This window comes from Sycon ciliatum, chromosome 1, assembly GCF_964019385.1.
Source record: "Sycon ciliatum chromosome 1, ocSycCili1.1, whole genome shotgun sequence".
NCBI lineage: Eukaryota > Metazoa > Porifera > Calcarea > Leucosolenida > Sycettidae > Sycon > Sycon ciliatum.
The window spans coordinates 36,738,057-36,759,812 of record NC_088643.1 but is presented as its reverse complement, the minus strand read 5'-3'; the positions used below and the strand labels follow the sequence as shown (position 1 = coordinate 36,759,812).

At 45.6% G+C, this 21,756-nt stretch overlaps 1 protein-coding gene and 2 long non-coding RNA genes across 3 annotated transcripts; all 3 read right to left on the bottom strand.

The window, feature by feature from the left end:
• Positions 1–8,927: 8,927 nt before the first annotated feature.
• LOC135831089 (uncharacterized protein K02A2.6-like) lies at positions 8,928–9,917 on the bottom strand. Its single transcript, XM_065343349.1, has one exon. It carries the CDS (start codon positions 9,915–9,917, stop codon positions 8,928–8,930), a length of 990 nt encoding a protein of 329 aa, XP_065199421.1.
• Positions 9,918–11,364: 1,447 nt separating this feature from the next.
• LOC135806980 (uncharacterized) lies at positions 11,365–13,249 on the bottom strand. Its single transcript, XR_010551399.1, has 4 exons — positions 13,199–13,249; positions 12,833–12,890; positions 12,100–12,157; positions 11,365–11,422 (listed from the first exon to the last, which is right to left on the bottom strand). It is a non-coding gene; the product is annotated as an uncharacterized LOC135806980 (long non-coding RNA).
• Positions 13,250–14,666: 1,417 nt separating this feature from the next.
• On the bottom strand, positions 14,667–16,183 carry LOC135806978 (uncharacterized). The gene is made up of 4 exons (XR_010551397.1): positions 16,133–16,183; positions 15,767–15,824; positions 15,034–15,091; positions 14,667–14,724 (listed from the first exon to the last, which is right to left on the bottom strand). It is a non-coding gene; the product is annotated as an uncharacterized LOC135806978 (long non-coding RNA).
• Positions 16,184–21,756: the final 5,573 nt, after the last annotated feature.

Below are 21,756 nucleotides of genomic sequence, written 5' to 3'. Positions count from 1 at the left end.
AAACGCTGTATGTATAGTATTGTATACTACTCCGTGAACAGCTTTTCAAACGAAAGAAACCAGTTAGCTGTTCTGAGAGCAATCTTCTTCTCCAAACAGTTCAAAAATTACAATTGTAGTTCCTTCCGAAAATTCCATCGTGCCGGACCTGGAAGCTGCACGCCATTTGCATACGATGTACTCGACTCACTGTGGCAAGCCGTGTGTCGTCTGGATGTGCAGTTCTATAGCGATTGATACTCATGTTATGAGTTGTTGAGCCGCGAGTAGTTCGGGTAGACGTACAGATGGGAAAGAGGGACTGCAAGCAAACAGCCGGCTTCAGGTAGCAGCCTGGTCCTAAATTTCATATGGCATTCAATTGACCGTAACTTTGGTGTCTCTCAATGGATTTGAGTGAAATTTGCACCACACACTCTAGTGCCACTATGCTGGCCCTCTGGACATGATTTAAAAGTTCTTGCGCCTCACTGACAGGCTTTACAGGCAGGAAAAGCTCAAAATTCCGGCATAGTGCCACGGTTGGCGAGCCACCCAGGAGCCAAACAAATACATTTACAATTTTTCACATTTTCTAGCCAATTCTGTCCGTGCGCAGGATCCAAACCTAAAAAACGTCCAGAAGCAGCCATGGGTGGTGGGATAGGGCCCTTCAACGTGGCCCTGGAATCTGTCACAACGGCAGGAGGGGGCGTTCTGTCACAGACTCCCACAGACCTAAGTCAGTTTTTGAATTTTTTCCGGCGTGCTACGAGGCCGTACCTTTGATACAACATCCAGTGCTGGGACCTCCACAGCAAGCCATTTCCACAGCGCTTCAAACCGAATCCAGGATACCTTCCAAAATCGGCAAAGACTACCACTCTCGTTCCACTACTGCCTAGTACTGAATCCTACCTGACTTCTTGACACGACTCAAATTTGCCAAAGTCACTCAATCAACGTCAACTACAATAATCAAGCCACATATCTGCAACGTCACGAAGGTGCTGGCAAAACTCCTGCTGCACGGCGGCGGGCAAAGCCCGCCGCCGTGCAGCCCAATACGTGGCTAAAAAACGTGATTTTTTGGACTTGAAGCAAAATTCTGCACACTTTCGCGTGTTTCCATGATACGACAAGTTGCGCACGGTCTGCTCACATTCAAATACAGTGCTAGTGCTGCCAACAAATGACAGCGTGCAACAAAAAAATCTTTCCTTGCAAGGGCACATTTTCGGCCGTAACTCTTGAACGGTTGGTCCGATCGAGACCAAATTTTCAGAGATTTTGCCGCTGTTCATGCTCTTTCAACTGATGTAGCACTCGATATGAATTTACAAATTCGATTTTTCAGTTATTTTACGACCAGGCTGCCACCTTAAAGGGGAAGTGCATCGATTTTTCAAGTAGGGCTCAGATGAAAGACAATTTGATATCGGTTCCGATGGTATATCTCTCGCCTCGGTATAGGCCTGGGCGGATAATGCTAGTTATTTTGCAGGATAATGCTAATGGCAATGCCAGAAAAACTGTATCATAATGCTACTTGTCATGCTGCTGTTCCTCTGTAATGCCAGCAATTCACCAGTAGTAAGTATGCAAAAACGGCTTGGTTTGGGCAGTATTGTGCACGTTTCGTAGTTCTGCGTAGACGGCATGGAAAATGCTAGAAAATCATGATCATAATGCTAATTTTATGCTGCTATTGCTCCATACAATCCCTTGCAGCTAGCTGTTCAGCGAGGAAAGTCTCGAGTGGAGGCCTCTCGTTCTGCTCGCTCATTCGCCTGGCATTCAGTAGACTTCATCGCCAAGGACTTCAATTCAAAACAGTTTTCACACTGCGCTTCAAGCCTTTTTCCTGGTGAACTTGCTGCAAACGTATGAGCTCTGCTGCGCGTGTTCCCGTTGTGTGAGGCCCAGAAACAGCTAGTATCTCCGTACTTCGATTGGCTGGATCGATGTCGTCCTGGTTCTCCTTGCTATCGCCATCACGACTCTAACTGGAGACGATTTCTTCACCATTTTCCGCAAGCAGCAGCTAGCGCAGAAATTTCGCCATCCCTGAGTGTAGGAGATGGAATCCGTTCGATCAGCTCAAAAACTCTTCGTTGTGACTAGAGGAGTACTGGAATATTCTACCGGAAGCCCTTTGACTTCCCTGACTGCTGAAACCCTTCCTGCCATGACTGCTACTTCTTCAAACAAGCGCTTTGGTTCCACTTCACTGCACTCGAGCGTCCATCCACGCGACACAACCTTTTTACAAAACATCATTTTTCTCAAAAAAAATGATTTTCACCCTAAGGCCAAGTAAAAAAAAAAGCTAGATGATCGTCCCCGTCCGCCCCAGTTTTTGTCAGCGCCCCAAGAAATATTTTATTTTTTAAATCGTGAGTTTTTGCCGAAATCGTTGGTTTTTTACCGATCGCGGATGCAGGAAACATGTGCACGCTTTGTTTAATACTTTCTTTACTATATGGACCACATACTACTAGTATATCACAACGTCAGTATCGATCTGCTGAAGAAAGAAAAAGAAAAAAAGAAAAAAAAAGAAAAAAAGAGAAAAAAAACCTTGATGTTGTTGTGTACACTGTGTGCATGAGAGGGTAAAAAGTAAAAAAATAAAAATAAAATCCTCCCGCCCTCCCCGATTTTTCCAAAAAAAAGGACGATCATCTAGTAATTTTTTTACTCGGCCTAAGCTTGGTTTTCGCAGAAGAAAGGGCCATTTGACTCGAGTATAATGCCACTTTTGCGGAAATGTAGTGTTATAATGCTAGCATAATGCTCGTTGCAAATCGCACACTATAATGCTACTTATAATGCTAGCATTATCCGCCCAGGCCTACCTCGGTACGATATTGCAAACTTGCCAAATCGCCGATTGCGTTTCCATGGCAACTACAGCTGATGACGCACATTCTGCTTAGCTCCGTGAGAGAGAAGGTCGATCACGGCAGAATTGTGTCATTTTCAGTTGTCTTATTGTATTCACGAAGTGAAAGAAGTCTGTTCCTCCAGGAAATCGCGATTCCACGGATGCAACAAATTTCGCGATTTTGGCCCAAACCCGCGATTTTCAGCAAAATCCGCGATTTCCCGCGTTTTTATGTTGTTTTCTGCACTACAATGTATATCTCACATTTCTATACACTTTTCACACAGTGCTTTCCATGACCCTGTAGGTTATTTGCACAGCACGACTCGTACTAATCCCGAGTAGATATACGAAGCAACAAATTTCGTGATTTTGGCCCAAATCCGCAATTTTCTGCAAATACTTCCTCGCCTGCTTTGTTTCGCGCTCACACAAAGTCTCATTAAGGCCTCGGTCACACTACGGCAAAAATGCTGCGTCAGCGTCAGAATCATGAGCTTTTCCATGGCAACTGACGCAAACGCGGCAAGTTTGAACGTCAGACGCCCCACGTCAGACGCTGCTGCGTCTGACGTGGGGAAATCGGCTGCGTTGCCGCTGATGGGAGTGACGCTTGGCGGAAAAACAGTGTCTTTCAGGTAAAATTAGTTTCAAGCAGGGAGTCTACACGACTCCCTGGTTTCAAGACAGTTGCTCGAGTTGAGCAGTCATTCGACATTCGTCTCTTCAAGGTTTGTTTTGTTTCCTCTTTTTTTCAAGATGAGTCCGTGGACCTACGAGGCCGATGCTGCTCTGCTCCGAACCTGGCGGAAGAGCGAGGCGTTTTCTGAGAAAAAAATAAAGTCGAGAAAGGACCAGTTGTTTGAGTGGGTCATCGGCCAACTGGAGCCTGTTGACTTGTGAGTGTTGTCGTCAAGAGCCCCAAAAAGGACAACCAGTATGACGAAGTCAGGAGAAACACAGCTGCGATGCGGACTTTTCTTGCCTGATCCATGACACTACAACTGAAAATGGCTTCAAATTCGGAAAGAAACAACAACGATCGTGCACGCGTGGACCTTTCGTCTTCTTGTAATCAAAAATCAATGAAAAATTTGAAAACTTTGTCCGACAATTTTTTTGTATAATAAGCAAAAGGCCGGTTTCCGTGGGGATCCGTGTCGTCATTGAGTTTCCCTGGTGATTTTGTGACGTAGACAAATGCGCCAGGCCGCGGCAGTCATGAGCTGAAAGAAAAACAAAACACTGTGTGACCCCGCGTCTGCGTCGAGTGCTGCGACTTGACGCTGCGTCCAGCTTCAAACTTGCCGTAGTGTGACCGAGGCCTAAGGGTTCCCAGTAAAAAGGCAACATTGCCTGTTGGGAAATCCCTAACAAAATAATAAAAAATAATAATAATAATAATAGTAAATCCCTCAAACCAAAAAATTGCAAACCAGTTAAAATAATAATAATAATAATAATTCCTGGCAAGTTCTGCATCATTCCGCACTTTTCGTCACATTTTTTGTCGTTTTCTGCCGCAATTTCTTGCGCAAGTTTTCGAGAGTTTTTTCCGCAAATTCCCGCAGGGACAGAGAAGTGCTGCGTTCAATGCTGTTAGTGCCGTGAACTGTTTATTAGTAGTCCTCTCCGTTGTGTACTGGGACGTGACACCGACAGGGGAAAGCTGGATTGCGGAGACGTTAGCTGGCAAGCGAAAATCGTGACGAACCAAGTGCTGAAATCTTGGTTGGGACAAATCAAACGTTCAGCATTTTACCTCAACCAAGGACCATGCCGTTTGCTCTTTCCACTTCCTGAAGATGGATGCACTGCTTGCTGGAGACTCTCCTATTTCTCGTAGCATATTCTGAAGCCACGTGAGACGACGGGTAGCGGTAATTAGCGAATGAAATAATGTCGTAGTGCAGGCACTGGTAGTGTGCAGGCACTGGATCAGCGAGAAAGGGGCCACGAAAAGCAACAAAAAGGAAAGAAGAGAAGAAAGAAACAGTAACGCAAAACATTCTGCACTGAGGTGTTTCGAGAGCTCTAGGGAGCAAGGTACAGTTCAGTGGGGTGAAGGCAAGGCGATCATTGTGGGACTGGAGAATGGAACATCGTCAAATTTAGCCATAGAATGCTGTCGCCCACAACCAATCCTGGCGCATCAGGTGCTGACAAATGCGAGACTTGAAGGCCTGCATTCCCTTCGATGCAGGAGGTTCCGGGATGACTTGCTCAGGAATGTCGTTCCATGCCGCAATGAGGGTGTAGGGGAATGACCTCAGTAGGTAGTTCGGTGCTGTCCGAGCTAGTGGCCATTGCAACTGGAAAAGGTGGCGAGAAGCTAGTTGTCGGCGGGTTCTAGGAGTAGGTGCAGGCGCCGACGGTGGCGGGAGGAGGGCTGTCAGCTGGGGTGGACCCTTATGTAGTGCAACTTGTACACGTATGCAAGCCCTGAGACTGCCCTCCTGAGCTGCAGGCTCTGAAGGATCGTGCCAGGTCCGATGATTCGCATTGCCTTCTCCTGCACCCTGTCATAGCGTGCTAGGTGGGATTGGGCTGCACACATGGTGGCTAGGGGAGTGTACTCCAGTCCAGGATGGGCCGAATGAACCCCTTATACACGGCAAGGCGGGCCTCATGACCCAGAAGCCAAGCAGCACGGCGCAAGATGGCGCGCTTTGTCTGCGTAGACGCCGAGACCTTTGAGGTCGGCAGAGCAGCCTGGCCCCGCCACCACTTCTCGCACATATTCGGGAATATAGTGGACTTTCGTATAAAAAATAAATAAATAAAATCCCAGGCGCTGGCTGGCCTTGACAGCGACAGCATGGATGTGGCGCTGGAACCCAAGCTTAGAGTCGAATGTGACTCCAAGCAGCTTTAGGTAGTCCGAGTCCGGAATTATCTCGCCGGCAAAGGTGGTTGGTGGAAAGTCAGGGTGCTGTCGAGCATTGCATAAAATCAGGCGCTGGCTCTTGGTGGGCTCGAACTGGATCCGCCATTGCTGGCCCCATGCGGCAAGATTGCTGAGGGTTGTCTGTAAGGATGCTGCCTTCTCCTGGAGGTTGTCGTTTGGTCTGATCAGACTGTACACGGTAGTGTCATCGGCGAAAGACCTGAGCTTTACTCCATGCGAGAGGCATTGGTCGATATCGGCAGCAAACAATATGAAGAGTGTGGGGCCCAGGACGCTGCATTGGGGCACTCCGGCAGTGATGGGGTACTTCTTGGAAGCGTGGCCTCCAGCTACCATGGTTACCATCTTTAGGCAGCGGTTACTCAGGTAGTCGCATAGCCAAGAGGGGAGAGGTCCGCCGATGCCTACTCGCTCTGCTTTGTTGAGGAGGCCGACGTGAGAGACGCGGTCAAACGCACGGGCAATATCAATTGCTACTACTGGGACACAGCCCCCCTCAGCTACAACCTGCACCCATTCGCTCTGGAGTGCTGTGGGGAGGTCAGCTGTGCCACGGCCACGTCTAAAACCAAACTGGCTGTCAGGCAGCACGTCGTCGCGCTCCAGGAAATTGGTGACTTGTGGTTTATAATACACTCCATAACCTTGGATAAAATGGAGAGCAAGGACACAGGCCGGTAGTTGGATGGCCTAGATCGAGGTGGCTTCTTGTATACCGGGACAACGTGAGCGAGCTTCCATTGGGACGGTACAACACCGGCACGAAAGCTAACACGGAACAGTTTCGTGATGGGAGCAGCAAGTTCCTTAGAGCACTCTTTCAATACCCGAGATGGAATGCTGTCAGGTCCAGATGCCTTGGATGGGACTAGCCTTGCAAGATGCCGCCAGACTGAAGCTTCTCCGAAATGAACGTGCTCCAATGGCTCGTGGGTCGGGGTGGTCACCGCAGGAAGGTCATTGATAGTCAGTTCTCGGTCACCCTAGCTGCATTTCGAGGAGAAATGCTTTGCCAGGCACTCAGCCTTCTCTGCTGAGGTGTGGAACTCCTTGCCATGGCTATCGACTAGCAAAGGAACATCAGCGGAGTTGCATGTAGCGCCAGTGGCTTTCTTCATGTTTGTCCACCACTGGTTATAAGTGACTGGCAGCTGAGTGTGTGGCGCAGTCGATTGACGCTAGACATATGGGTGCTCTGCTGTGTGTGAACAGCTCGGTTGACAGAAGCAATGAAGGAGGTCTTGAGGTCAACCCGGTGCGGGTTCTGCCTCCACTTCTTCCACTGCTTCTCCTTTGCCTCTTCAGCAATGGTACACTCTGGAGCCCACCAGTGAGGGTCAGAGGAACGAGTGGTGAAGACTTTGGTGGGGATGTACTGGTCCATGCCTTGCAGGATGGCCGAGGTTAATCGCTCGCAATACAGAGTGGGATCGTCTGACATTATCGACTGCCAGCCGTGACCGAGGTATAACGCCCTGAGTCTGTTCCAGTCAGCACTATCGTATTTCCACACGTTGCGGGAGGTTGTTGGATCGCGGCGGGCGGAAACTGCTTGGAAGTTGCATATCAAAATGGCATGATCGGACCTGCCGAGGGGGGCAAGCACGATCGAATGCCTATACGTGCCACATGACCATCCTGTAAAGTTCGATCCTTGAACTTTGTTACTTATTTCGAGCACACACACACCCAACATGCGAGAGCATTCTATTCTGACTTCACTTCTTGGGAACATAAACAACAAGAACAAAGAAGTGCAAATCACTCCAGATTATCAGAACTGGACGGAAGGTGCTAGAAGCAGTAGAAGAAGATAGAAGGATCCAGAACCGGATGTGTACAATACGATGACAAGCTAGACCACATAGGTTGGTTGATCATGAACGCGTGTCATGTGCAGGTAAGCCGTACATGGATGGAGTGTCATGCGATGGCATAGCAAGGCACTAGATGACTGTGCATGATAATTACAAGCAAGTTCTGTTATATAGGGTGTATCTGTTATATAGGGTGTATCTGTTATATAGGGTGTATCTGTTATATAGGGTGTATCTGTTATATAGGGTGTATTTGTTATATAGGGTGTATCTGTTATTTAGGGTGTATCTGTTATATAGGGTGTATCTGTGATATAGGGTGTATCTGTGATATAGGGTGTATCTGTTATATAGGGTGTATCTGTTATATAGGGTGTATCTGTTATATAGGGTGTATCTGTTATATAGGGTGTATCTGTTATATAGGGTGTATCTGTTATATAGGGTGTATCTGTTATATAGGGTGTATCTGTTATATAGGGTGTATCTGTTATATAGGGTGTATCTGTTATATATGGTGTATCTGTTATATAGGGTGTATCTGTTATATAGGGTGTATCTGTTGTATAGGGTGTATCTGTTGTATAGGGTGTATCTGTTATATAGGGTGTATCTGTTATATAGGGTGTATCTGTTATATAGGGTGTATCTGTTATATAGGGTGTATGTATTATAGGGTGTATCTGTTATATAGGGTGTATCTGTTATAGGGGTGAAACGAGCATCTATTTTGATCAATCGATCACTCATTCACAATATTCGATCGAGTATCCGATTATTTCGAGTATTTCGTCAATGTTCAAAAGCGCCAGATTTGTGAGTTCTCGACCAATTCGGAAGAAATTATCTGTAAAACATAGAGAACAAAAAAACAAAAGTCGCCAACGTCTTGTACAGAGTGTAAAGACTAATGATTTTCAACAGTACTTTCATATCGCATAGCTAACTAACGTTACTTGCCGTGGTGATCGCATGGTCAAAGTCATAAAATACTGACTCAAAGGCATGCATAATGCATTCATACCAGTGGACGAGCGATACCACAAAAATTTGAAAATAGAATGCCAATAAAAAAAATAAAAAAACGATCGAGTGCAAAATTTCGAATACTCGCTCGTTTGAAATTTGCGAACGATTACTCGAATATTCGAACTAATCGTTTCACCCCTACAAGCAACACATACAACTCATGTGTAGCACATGCAACATCTCCCCCCTTAGAAAAGAAATCGGAGGAATTCTCAAAAGACCAAAGCACGATAATATCGACAGAAAAAACAGCTGCGACAAACTTGCAAGAAATCGCATGATAACTCTGAGAGAGACGGAGAGACAGTCAAATCTCTTCAATGAGGCGACTGGGGGCATGTCGGGCACGCTGCGGCCGGCCGGGTGCTGGAGGACTATTGGGAATCTCAACAGACTCCGGTGGACTAGCGGGCAGGAAACGCAGCTGATGCCGGTTGCGACGGATCGTGCCGCTGGGTTCTGCAATCAGCAGAGACCGATCAGACAGCGATGACTTAACAGTCCCTTCTCTCTGCTGATCTGCAATCCACACGCTATCACCAGGCTGCAGGGGCTGGAGAGGCTTGGTCCGGTGACGTTTATCAAAGTTATCCTTTGACTGTGCTCGGCGATGTTGCTCCCACTCCCTCAGCTTCTCACCTGCAGGGAGCGTCGGCAGGAGAGTGGAGGGTTCCACCGGTAGCGTACCACGGAGGCTGCGGCACATCAGTAACTGTGATGGCGAGAACCCGCTCTGAAGTGGCGTACTACGGTAGGCGAGGAGAGCCAGTTGGAAGTCGTCCGACTTTGCTAGAAGCTGCTTGATAGTGCGCACTGCACGCTCTGCTTCCCCATTGCTTTGCGGGTGATGTGGCGAGCTCGTCACGTGATCAAAGTTCCATTGACAGCTAAACCGGGCGAACTCATCACTTGCATACTGCGGCCCATTGTCCGTGACGAGAGTCTCAGGCACACCGTGCCGGGCGAAGATGGCTTTCATAGCAGTGATGACAGAGGCAGACGTGGTGGAACGGAGAGGCAAGGCTTCAACATAGCGCGAGTAGTAGTCGACAACCACCAGGTATGTTGTGTTACCGAATTGACACAGGTCAGAACCAACTCGCTGCCACGGGAGTGACGGAAACTCAGTCGGTCGGAGAGGTTCAGGTTGGCTACGGTGCTGACAGCATGTGCGACATTGCCTAACAGCAGAAGCGACGTCATTCTTCCAGGACGGCCACCAGACAGATTGGCGGGCCTGCGCCTGGCACTTGGCGATACCGTGATGAGAAGACGTGTGCAGCTTGCGGATGACCATATCACGCAGAGATGCAGGCACAACCACCCGTGCACCATAGAAGATACGACCGTTGGCAACAGAGAGATGCTGGCGGCCGGCAAAGTATGGGAGGATGTCAGCAGGGACGTCCTTGCTGTGATCAGGCCAGCCAGACTGAACAAACTTAGCAACTTGCGACTTTGCTACTAAACTATTCACAGGAGTGCCAAATTTTCTGGGTCACTGAATGCGGGTGCCAGCGCCCTACAAGCAAACCAAAAATGAAACCAATGCGACCACTGAAATTACAGCTGGGTCATGTTATAGAGAGGTACGTTGAAATTGAAAGGTCAGCACAAATGGTCAAAATCCGACATTTTCTCACCTTTCTGCCCGTTCGCAGCTCAGAAAATGACAATGACCATCCTCATCTCGTTATGTAGCTGGACGTAGAAAATAGCACCATGAAAAAGAGCCACATTTCTCTAAAGAACTCACCCAGGGCTGCTGAAAGCTGAAAAAGAACCTATCTAGAAGTTTGGGGCTTTTTACCCGTGAATCTTCACTTTGCGACTAAACTATTCACAGCAGTGCCAAATTTTCTGGGTCACTGAATGCGGGTGCTAGCGCCCTACAAGCAAACCAAAAATGAAACCAATGCGACCACTGAAATTACAGCTGGGTCATGTTATAGAGAGGTACGTTGAAATTGAAAGGTCAGCAGAAATGGTCAAAATCCGACATTTTCTCACCTTTCTGCCCGTTCGCAGCTCAGAAAATGACAATGACCAACCTCATCTCGTTGTGTAATTGAACATAGAAAATAGCACCATGAAAAAGACTCACATTTCTCTAAAGAACTTAGGCAGGGCTGCTGAAAGCTGAAAAAGAACCTATCTAGAAGTTTGGGGCTTTTTACCCGTGAATCTTCACTTTGCGACTAAGCTATTCACAGCAGTGCCAAATTTTCTGGGTCACTGAATGCGGGTGCCAGCGCCCTACAAGCAAACCAAAAATGAAACCAATGCGACCACTGAAATTACAGCTGGGTCATGTTATAGAGAGGTGCGTTGAAATTGAAAGGTCAGCACAAATGGTCAAAATCCAACATTTTCTCACCTTTCTGCCCGTTCGCAGCTCAGAAAATGACAATGACCATCCTCATCTCGTTGTGTAGCTGGACATAGACAAGAGCACATGGAAAAAGACTCACATTTCTCTAAAGAACTCGCCCAGGGCTGCTGAAAGCTGAAAAAGAACCTATCTAGAAGTTTGGGGCTTTTTACCCGTGAATCTTCACTTTGCGACTAAACTATTCACAGCAGTGCCAAATTTTCTGTGTCACTGAATGCGGGTGCCAGTGCCCTACAAGCAAACCAAAAATCAAATCAATGCGACCACTGACATTAAAGCTGGTTCACGTTATAGAGAGGTACGTTGAAATTAAAAGGTCAGCACAAATGGTCAAAATCCGACATTTTCTCACCTTTCTGCCCGTTCGCAGTTCAGAAAATGACAATGACCATCCTCATCTCGTTGGTTAGCTGGACATAGACAAGAGCACCAAGAAAAAGACCCACATTTCTCTAAAGAACTCGCCCAGGGCTGCTGAAAGCTGAAAAAGAACCTATCTAGAAGTTTGGGGCTTTTTACCCGTGAATCTTCACTTTGCGACTAAACTATTCACAGCAGTGCCAAATTTTTTAGGGTCACTGATTGTGAATGCCATCGCCCTACAAGCAAACCAAAAATGAAACCAATGCGACCGCTGACATTACAGCTGGGTCATGTTATAGAGAGGTACGTTGAAATTGAAAGGTCAGCACAAATGGTCAAAATCCGACATTTTCTCACCTTTCTGCCCGTTCGCAGCTCAGAAAATGACAATGACCATCCTCATCTCGTTGGTTAGCTGGACATAGACAAGAGCACCATGAAAAAGAGTCACATTTCTCTAAAGAACTCACCCAGGGCTGCTGAAAGCTGAAAAAGAACCTATCTAGAAGTTTGGGCCTTTTTACCTGTGAATCTTCACTTTGCGACTAAACTATTCACACCAGTGCCAAATTTTCTGGGTCACTGAATGCGGGTGCCAGCGCCCTACAAGCAAACCAAAAATGAAACCAATGCGACCACTGAAAATACAGCTGGGTCATGTTATAGAGAGGTACGTTGAAATTGAAAGGCCAGCACAAATGGTCAAAATCCGACATTTTCTCACCTTTCTGCCCGTTCGCAGCTCAGAAAATGACAATGACAATACTCATCTCGTTGTGTAGCTGGACATAGACAAGAGCACCAAGAAAAAGACACACATTTCTCTAAAGAACTCGACCAGGGCTGCTGAAAGTTGAAAAAGAACCTATCTAGAAGTTTGGGGCTTTTTACCCGTGAATCTTCACTTTGCGACTAAACTATTCACAGCAGTGCCAAATTTTGTGGGTCACTGATTGTGGGTGCCAGCGCCCTACAAGGTAACCAAATATGAAACCAAAGCGACCGCTGACATTACAGCTGGGTCATGTTATAGAGAGGTACGTTGAAATTGAAAGGTCAGCACAAATGGTCAAAATCCGACATTTTCTCTACTTTCTGCCCGTTCGCAGCTTAGAAAATGACAATGACCATCCTCATCTCGTTGGTTAGCTGGACATAGACAAGAGCACCATGAAAAAGAGTCACATTTCTCTAAAGAACTCGCCCAGGGCTGCTGAAAGCTGAAAAAGAACCTATCTAGAAGTTTGGGGCTTTTTACCCGTGAATCTTCACTTTGCGACTAAACTATTCACAGCAGTGCCACATTTTCTGGGTCAATGAATGCGGGTGCCAGCGCCCTAGAAGCAAACCAAAAATCATATCAATGCGACCACTGACATTACAGCTGATTCATGTTATAGAGAGGTACGTTGAAATTAAAAGGTCAGCACAAATGGTCAAAATCCGACATTTCTCACCTTTCTGCCCGTTCGCAGCTCAGAAAATGACAATGACCATCCTCATCTCGTTGTGTTGCTGGACATAGACAAGAGCACCAAGAAAAAGACCCACATTTCTCTAAAGAACTCGCCCAGGGCTGCGGAAAGCTGAAAAAGGACCTATCTAGAAGTTTGGGGCTTTTACCCGTGAATCTTCACTTTGCGACTAAACTATTCACAGGAGTGCCAAATTTTCTGGGTCACTGAATGCGGGTGCCAGCGCTCTACAAGCAAACCAAAAATGAAACCAATGCGACCACTGAAAATACAGCTGGGTCATGTTATAGAGAGGTACGTTGAAATTGAAAGGCCAGCACAAATGGTCAAAATCCGACATTTTCTCACCCTTCTGCCCGTTCGCAGCTCAGAAAATGACAATGACCATCCTCATCTCGTTGTGTAGCTGGACATAGAAAATAGCACAATGAAAAAGAGCCACATTTCTCTAAAGAACTCACCCAGGGCTGCTGAAAGCTGAAAAAGAACCTATCTAGAAGTTTGGGTTTTTTTACCCGTGAATCTTCACTTTGCGACCAAACTATTCAAAGCAGTGCCAAATTTTCGGGGTCACTGAATGCGGGTGCCAGCGCTCTACAAGCAAACCAAAAATGAAACCAATGCGACCACTGAAAATACAGCTGGGTCATGTTATAGAGAGGTACGTTGAAATTGAAAGGTCAGCACAAATGGTCAAAATCCGACATTTTCTCACCTTTCTGCCCGTTCGCAGCTCAGAAAATGACAATGACCATCCTCATCTCGTTGTGTAGCTGGACATAGAAAATAGCACCATGAAAAAGAGCCACATTTCTCTAAAGAACTCACCCAGGGCTGCTGAAAGCTGAAAAAGAACCTATCTAGAAGTTTGGGGCTTTTACCCGTGAATCTTCACTTTGCGACTAAACTATTCACACCAGTGCCAAATTTTCTGGGTCACTGAATGCGGGTGCCAGCGCCCTACAAGCAAACCAAAAATGAAACCAATGCGACCACTGAAATTACAGCTGGGTCATGTTATAGAGAGGTACGTTGAAATTGAAAGGTCAGCACAAATGGTCAAAATCCGACATTTTCTCACCTTTCTGCCCGTTCGCAGCTCAGAAAATGACAATGACCATCCTCATCTCGTTGTGTAGCTGGACATAGACAAGAGCACATGGAAAAAGACTCACATTTCTCTAAAGAACTCGCCCAGGGCTGCTGAAAGCTGAAAAAGAACCTATCTAGAAGTTTGGGGCTTTTTACCCGTGAATCTTCACTTTGCAACTAAACTATTCACAGCAGTGCCAAATTTTCTGTGTCACTGAATGCGGGTGCCAGTGCCCTACAAGCAAACCAAAAATCAAATCAATGCGACCACTGACATTAAAGCTGGTTCACGTTATAGAGAGGTACGTTGAAATTAAAAGGTCAGCACAAATGGTCAAAATCCGACATTTTCTCACCTTTCTGCCCGTTCGCAGTTCAGAAAATGACAATGACCATCCTCATCTCGTTGGTTAGCTGGACATAGACAAGAGCACCAAGAAAAAGACCCATATTTCTCTAAAGAACTCGCCCAGGGCTGCTGAAAGCTGAAAAAGAACCTATCTAGAAGTTTGGGGCTTTTTACCCGTGAATCTTCACTTTGCGACTAAACTATTCACAGCAGTGCCAAATTTTTTAGGGTCACTGATTGTGAATGCCATCGCCCTACAAGCAAACCAAAAATGAAACCAATGCGACCGCTGACATTACAGCTGGGTCATGTTATAGAGAGGTACGTTGAAATTGAAAGGTCAGCACAAATGGTCAAAATCCGACATTTTCTCACCTTTCTGCCCGTTCGCAGTTCAGAAAATGACAATGACCATCCTCATCTCGTTGGTTAGCTGGACATAGACAAGAGCACCATGAAAAAGAGTCACATTTCTCTAAAGAACTCACCCAGGGCTGCTGAAAGCTGAAAAAGAACCTATCTTGAAGTTTGGGCCTTTTTACCTGTGAATCTTCACTTTGCGACTAAACTATTCACAGCAGTGCCAAATTTTCTGGGTCACTGAATGCGGGTGCCAGCGCCCTACAAGCAAACCAAAAATGAAACCAATGCGACCACTGAAAATACAGCTGGGTCATGTTATAGAGAGGTACGTTGAAATTGAAAGGCCAGCACAAATGGTCAAAATCCGACATTTTCTCACCTTTCTGCCCGTTCGCAGCTCAGAAAATGACAATGACAATACTCATCTCGTTGTGTAGCTGGACATAGACAAGAGCACCAAGAAAAAGACACACATTTCTCTTAAGAACTCGACCAGGGCTGCTGAAAGTTGAAAAAGAACCTATCTAGAAGTTTGGGGCTTTTTACCCGTGAATCTTCACTTTGCGACTAAACTATTCACAGCAGTGCCAAATTTTGTGGGTCACTGATTGTGGGTGCCAGCGCCGTACAAGGTAACCAAATATGAAACCAATGCGACCGCTGACATTACAGCTGGGTCATGTTATAGAGAGGTACGTTAAAATTGAAAGGTCAGCACAAATGGTCAAAATCCGACATTTTCTCTACTTTCTGCCCGTTCGCAGCTCAGAAAATGACAATGACCATCCTCATCTCGTTTGTTAGCTGGACATAGACAAGAGCACCATGAAAAAGAGTCACATTTCTCTAAAGAATTCGCCCAGGGCTGCTGAAAGCTGAAAAAGAACCTATCTAGAAGTTTGGGGCTTTTTACCCGTGAATCTTCACTTTGCGACTAAACTATTCACAGCAGTGCCACATTTTCTGGGTCAATGAATGCGGGTGCCAGCGCCCTAAAAGCAAACGAAAAATCAAATCAATGCGACCACTGACATTACAGCTGATTCATGTTATAGAGAGGTACGTTGAAATTAAAAGGTCAGCACAAATGGTCAAAATCCGACATTTCTCACCTTTCTGCCCGTTCGCAGCTCAGAAAATGACAATGACCATCCTCATCTCGTTGTGTTGCTGGACATAGACAAGAGCACCAAGAAAAAGACCCACATTTCTCTAAAGAACTCGCCCAGGGCTGCTGAAAGCTGAAAAAGGACCTATCTAGAAGTTTGGGGCTTTTACCCGTGAATCTTCACTTTGCGACTAAACTATTCACAGGAGTGCCAAATTTTCTGGGTCACTGAATGCGGGTGCCAGCGCTCTACAAGCAAACCAAAAATGAAACCAATGCGACCACTGAAAATACAGCTGGGTCATGTTATAGAGAGGTACGTTGAAATTGAAAGGCCAGCACAAATGGTCAAAATCCGACATTTTCTCACCCTTCTGCCCGTTCGCAGCTCAGAAAATGACAATGACCATCCTCATCTCGTTGTGTAGCTGGACATAGAAAATAGCACAATGAAAAAGAGCCACATTTCTCTAAAGAACTCACCCAGGGCTGCTGAAAGCTGAAAAAGAACCTATCTAGAAGTTTGGGTTTTTTTACCCGTGAATCTTCACTTTGCGACCAAACTATTCAAAGCAGTGCCAAATTTTCGGGGTCACTGAATGCGGGTGCCAGCGCTCTACAAGCAAACCAAAAATGAAACCAATGCGACCACTGAAAATACAGCTGGGTCATGTTATAGAGAGGTACGTTGAAATTGAAAGGTCAGCACAAATGGTCAAAATCCGACATTTTCTCACCTTTCTGCCCGTTCGCAGCTCAGAAAATGACAATGACCATCCTCATCTCGTTGTGTAGCTGGACATAGAAAATAGCACCATGAAAAAGAGCCACATTTCTCTAAAGAACTCACCCAGGGCTGCTGAAAGCTGAAAAAGAACCTATCTAGAAGTTTGGGGCTTTTACCCGTGAATCTTCACTTTGCGACTAAACTATTCACACCAGTGCCAAATTTTCTGGGTCACTGAATGCGGGTGCCAGCGCCCTACAAGCAAACCAAAAATGAAACCAATGCGACCACTGAAATTACAGCTGGGTCATGTTATAGAGAGGTACGTTGAAATTGAAAGGTCAGCACAAATGGTCAAAATCCGACATTTTCTCACCTTTCTGCCCGTTCGCAGCTCAGAAAATGACAATGACCATCCTCATCTCGTTGTGTAGCTGGACATAGAAAATAGCACCATGAAAAAGAGCCACATTTCTCTAAAGAACTCGCCCAGGGCTGCTGAAAGCTGAAAAAGAACCTATCTAGAAGTTTGGGGCTTTTTACCCGTGAATCTTCACTTTGCGACTTAACTATTCACAGCAGTGCCAAATTTTCTGGGTCACTGAATGCGGGTGCTAGCGCTCTACAAGCAAACCAAAAATGAAACCAATGCGACCACTGAAATTACAGCTGGGTCATGTTATAGAGAGATACGTTGAAATTGAAAGGTCAGCACAAATGGTCAAAATCCGACATTTTCTCACCTTTCTGCCCGTTCGCAGCTCAGAAAATGACAATGACTATCCTCATCTCGTTATGTAGCTGGACATGGACAAGAGCACCAAGAAAAAGACTCACATGTCTCTAAAGAACTCGCCCAGGGCTGCTGAAAGCTGAAAAAGAACCTATCTAGAAGTTTGGGGCTTTTTACCCGTGAATCTTCACTTTGCGACTAAACTATTCACAGCAGTGCCAAATTTTCTGAGTCACTGAATGCGGGTGCCAGCGCCCTACAAGCAAACCAAAAACCAAACCAATGCAACCACTGAAATTACAGCTGGGTCATGTTATAGAGAGGTACATTGAAATTGAAAGGTCAGCACAAATGGTCAAAATCCGACATTTTCTCACCTTTCTGCCCGTTCGCAGCTCAGAAAATGACAATGACTATCCTCATCTTGTTGTGTAGCTGGACAAAGACAAAAGCACCAAGAAAAAGACTCACATTTCTCTAAAGAACTCACCCAGGGCTGCTGAAAGCTGAAAAAGAACCTATCTAGAAGTTTGGGGCTTTTTACCCGTGAATTTTCTTTTTGCGACTAAACTATTCACAGCAGTGCCAAATTTTTAGGGTCACTGATTGTGGGTGCCAGCGCCCTACAAGCAAACCAATTATGAAACCAATGCGACCGCTGACATTACAGCTGGGGCATGTTATAGAGAGGTACGTTGAAATTGAAAGGCCAGCACAAATGGTCAAAATCCCACATTTTCTCACCTTTCTGCCCGTTCGCAGCTTAGAAAATGACAAAGACCATCCTCATCTCGTTGGTTAGGTGGACATAGACAAGAGCACCATGGAAAAGAGTCACATTTCTCTAAACAACTCGCCCAGGGCTGCTGAAAGCTGAAAAAACCTATCTAGAAGTTTGGGGCTTTTTACCCGTGAATCTTCACTTTGCGACTAAACTATTCACAGCAGTGCCAAATTTTCTGGGTCAATGAATGCGGGTGCCAGCGCCCTAAAAGCAAACCAAAAATCAAATCAATGCGACCACTGAAATTACAGCTGGTTCATGTTATAGAGAGGTACGTTGAAATTGAAAGGTCAGCACAAATGGTCAAAATCCGACATTTTCTCACCCTTCTGCCCGTTCGCAGCTCAGAAAATGACAATGACCATTCTCATCTCGTTGTGTAGCTGGACATAGAAAATAGCACAATGGAAAAGAGCCACATTTCTCTAAAGAACTAACCCAAGGCTGCTGAAAGCTGAAAAAGAACCTATCTAGAAGTTTGGGTTTTTTTACCCGTCAATCTTCACTTTGCGACTAAACTATTCACAGCAGTGCCAACTTTTCTGGGTCACTGAATGCGGGTGCCAGCGCTCTACAAGGAAACCAAAAATGAAACCAATGCGACCACTGAAATTACAGCTGGGTCATGTTATAGAGAGGTACGTTGAAATTGAAAGGTCAGCACAAATGGTCAAAATCCGACATTTTCTCACCTTTCTGCCCTATCGCAGCTCAGAAAATGACAATGACCATCCTCATCTCGTTGTGTAGCTGGACAAAGACAAAAGCACCAAGAAAAAGACTCACATTTCTCTAAAGAACTCACCCAGGGCTGCTGAAAGCTGAAAAAGAACCTATCTAGAAGTTTGGGGCTTTTTACCCGTGAATCTTCACTTTGCGACTAAACTATTCACAGCAGTGCCAAATTTTCTGGGTCACTGAATGCGGGTGCCAGCGCCCTACAAGCAAACCAAAAATGAAACCAATGCGACCACTGAAAATACAGCTGGGTCATGTTATAGAGAGGTAAGTTGAAATTGAAAGGTCAGCACAAATGGTCAAAATCCGACATTTTCTCACCTTTCTGCCCGTTCGCAGCTCAGAAAATGACAATGACCATCCTCATCTCGTTGTGTAGCTGGACATAGACAAGAGCACCAAGAAAAAGATCCACATTTCTCTAAAGAACTCGCCCAGGGCTGCTGAAAGCTGAAAAAGAACCTATCTAGAAGTTTGGGGCTTTTTACCCGTGAATCTTCACTTTGCGACTAAACTATTCACAGCAGTGCCCGATTTTTAGGGTCACTGATTGTGGGTGCCAGCGCCCTACAAGCAAACCAATTATGAAACCAATGCGACCGCTGACATTACAGCTGGGTCATGTTATAGAGAGGTACGTTGAAATTGAAAGGTCAGCACAAATGGTCAAAATCCGACATTTTCTCACCTTTCTGCCCGTTCGCAGCTTAGAAAATGACAATGACCATCCTCATCTCGTTGGTTAGCTGGACATAGACAAGAGCACCATGAAAAAGAGTCACATTTCTCTAAAGAACTCGCCCAGGGCTGCTGAAAGCTGAAAAAACCTATCTAGAAGTTTGGGGCTTTTTACCCGTGAATCTTCACTTTGCGACTAAACTATTCACAGCAGTGCCAAATTTTCTGGGTCAATGAATGCGGGTGCCAGCGCCCTAAAAGCAAACCAAAAATCAAATCAATGCGACCACTGAAATTACAGCTGGTTCATGTTATAGAGAGGTACGGTGAAATTAAAAGGTCAGCACAAATGGTCAAAATCCGACATTTTTTCACCCTTCTGCCCGTTCGCAGCTCAGAAAATGACAATGACCATCCTCATCTCGTTGTGTAGCTGGACATAGAAAATAGCACCATGAAAAAGAGCCACATTTCTCTAAAGAACTCACCCAAGGCTGCTGAAAGCTGAAAAAGAACCTATCTAGAAGTTTGGGTTTTTTACCCGTGAATCTTCACTTTGCGACTAAACTATTCACAGCAGTGCCAACTTTTCTGGGTCAGAATGCGGGTGCCAGCGCTCTACAAGCAAACCAAAAATGAAACCAATGCGACCACTGAAATTACAGCTGGGTCATGTTATAGAGAGGTACGTTGAAATTGAAAGGTCAGCACAAATGGTCAAAATCCGACATTTTCTCACCTTTCTGCCCGTTCGCAGCTCAGAAAATGACAATGACCATCCTCATCTCGTTGTGTAGCTGGACATGGACAAGAGCACCAAGAAAAAGACTAACATGTCTCTAAAGAACTCGCCCAGGGCTGCTGAAAGCTGAAAAAGAACCTATCTAGAAGTTTGGGGCTTTTTACCCGTGAATCTTCACTTTGCGACTAAACTATTCACAGCAGTGCCAAATTTTTGGGGTCACTGAATGCGGGTGCCAGCGCCCTACAAGCAAACCAAAAACCAAACCAATGCAACCACTGAAATTACAGCTGGGTCATGTTAATAGAGAGGTACGTTGAAATTGAAAGGTCAGCACAAATGGTCAAAATCCGACATTTTCTCCTCTTTCTGCCCGTTCGCAGCTCAGAAAATGACAATGACCATCCTCATCTCGTTGTGTAGCTGGACATAGAAAATAGCACCATGAAAAAGAGCCACATTTCTCTAAAGAACTCACCCAGGGCTGCTGAAAGCTGAAAAAGAACCTATCTAGAAGTTTGGGGCTTTTTACCCGTGAATCTTCACTTTGCGACAAACTATTCACAGCAGTGCCAAATTTTCTGGGTCACTGAATGCGGGTGCCAGCGCCCTACAAGCAAACCAAAAATAAAACCAATGTGACCAATGAAGTTACAGCTGGGTCATGTTATAGAGAGGTACGTTGAAATTGAAAGGTCAGCACAAATGGTCAAAATCCGACATTTTCTCACCTTTCTGCCCGTTCGCAGCTCAGAAAATGACAATGACCATCCTCATCTCGTTGTGTAGCTGGACATAGACAAGAGCACGAAGAAAAAGACCCACATTTCTCTAAAGAACTCGCCCAGGGCTGCTGAAAGCTGAAAAAGAACCTATCTAGAAGTTTGGGGCTTTTTACCCGTGAATCTTCACTTTGCGACTAAACTATTCACAGCAGTGCCAAATTTTCTGTGCCACTGAATGCGGGTGCCAGTGCCCTACAAGCAAACCAAAAATCAAATCAATGCGACCACTGACATTAAAGCTGGTTCACGTTATAGAGAGGTACGTTGAAATTAAAAGGTCAGCACAAATGGTCAAAATCCGACATTTTCTCACCTTTCTGCCCGTTCGCAGCTTAGAAAATGACAATGACCATCCTCATCTCGTTGGTTAGCTGGACATAGACAAGAGCACCATGAAAAAGAGTCACATTTCTCTAAAGTACTCGCCCAGGGCTGCTGAAAGCTGAAAAAGAACCTATCTAGAAGTTTGGGGCTTTTTACCCGTGAATCTTCACTTTGCGACTAAACTATTCACAGCAGTGCCACATTTTCTGCGTCAATGAATGCGGGTGCCAGCGCCCTAAAAGCAAACCAAAAATCAAATCAATCCGACCACTGACATTACAGCTGGTTCATGTTATAGAGAGGTACGTTGAAATTGAAAGGTCAGCACAAATGGTCAAAATCCGACATTTTCTCACCTTTCTGCCCGTTCGCAGCTCAGAAAATGACAATGACCATCCTAATCTCGTTGTGTTGCCGGACATAGACAAGAGCACCAAGAAAAAGACCCACATTTCTCTAAAGAACTCGCCCAGGGATGCTGAA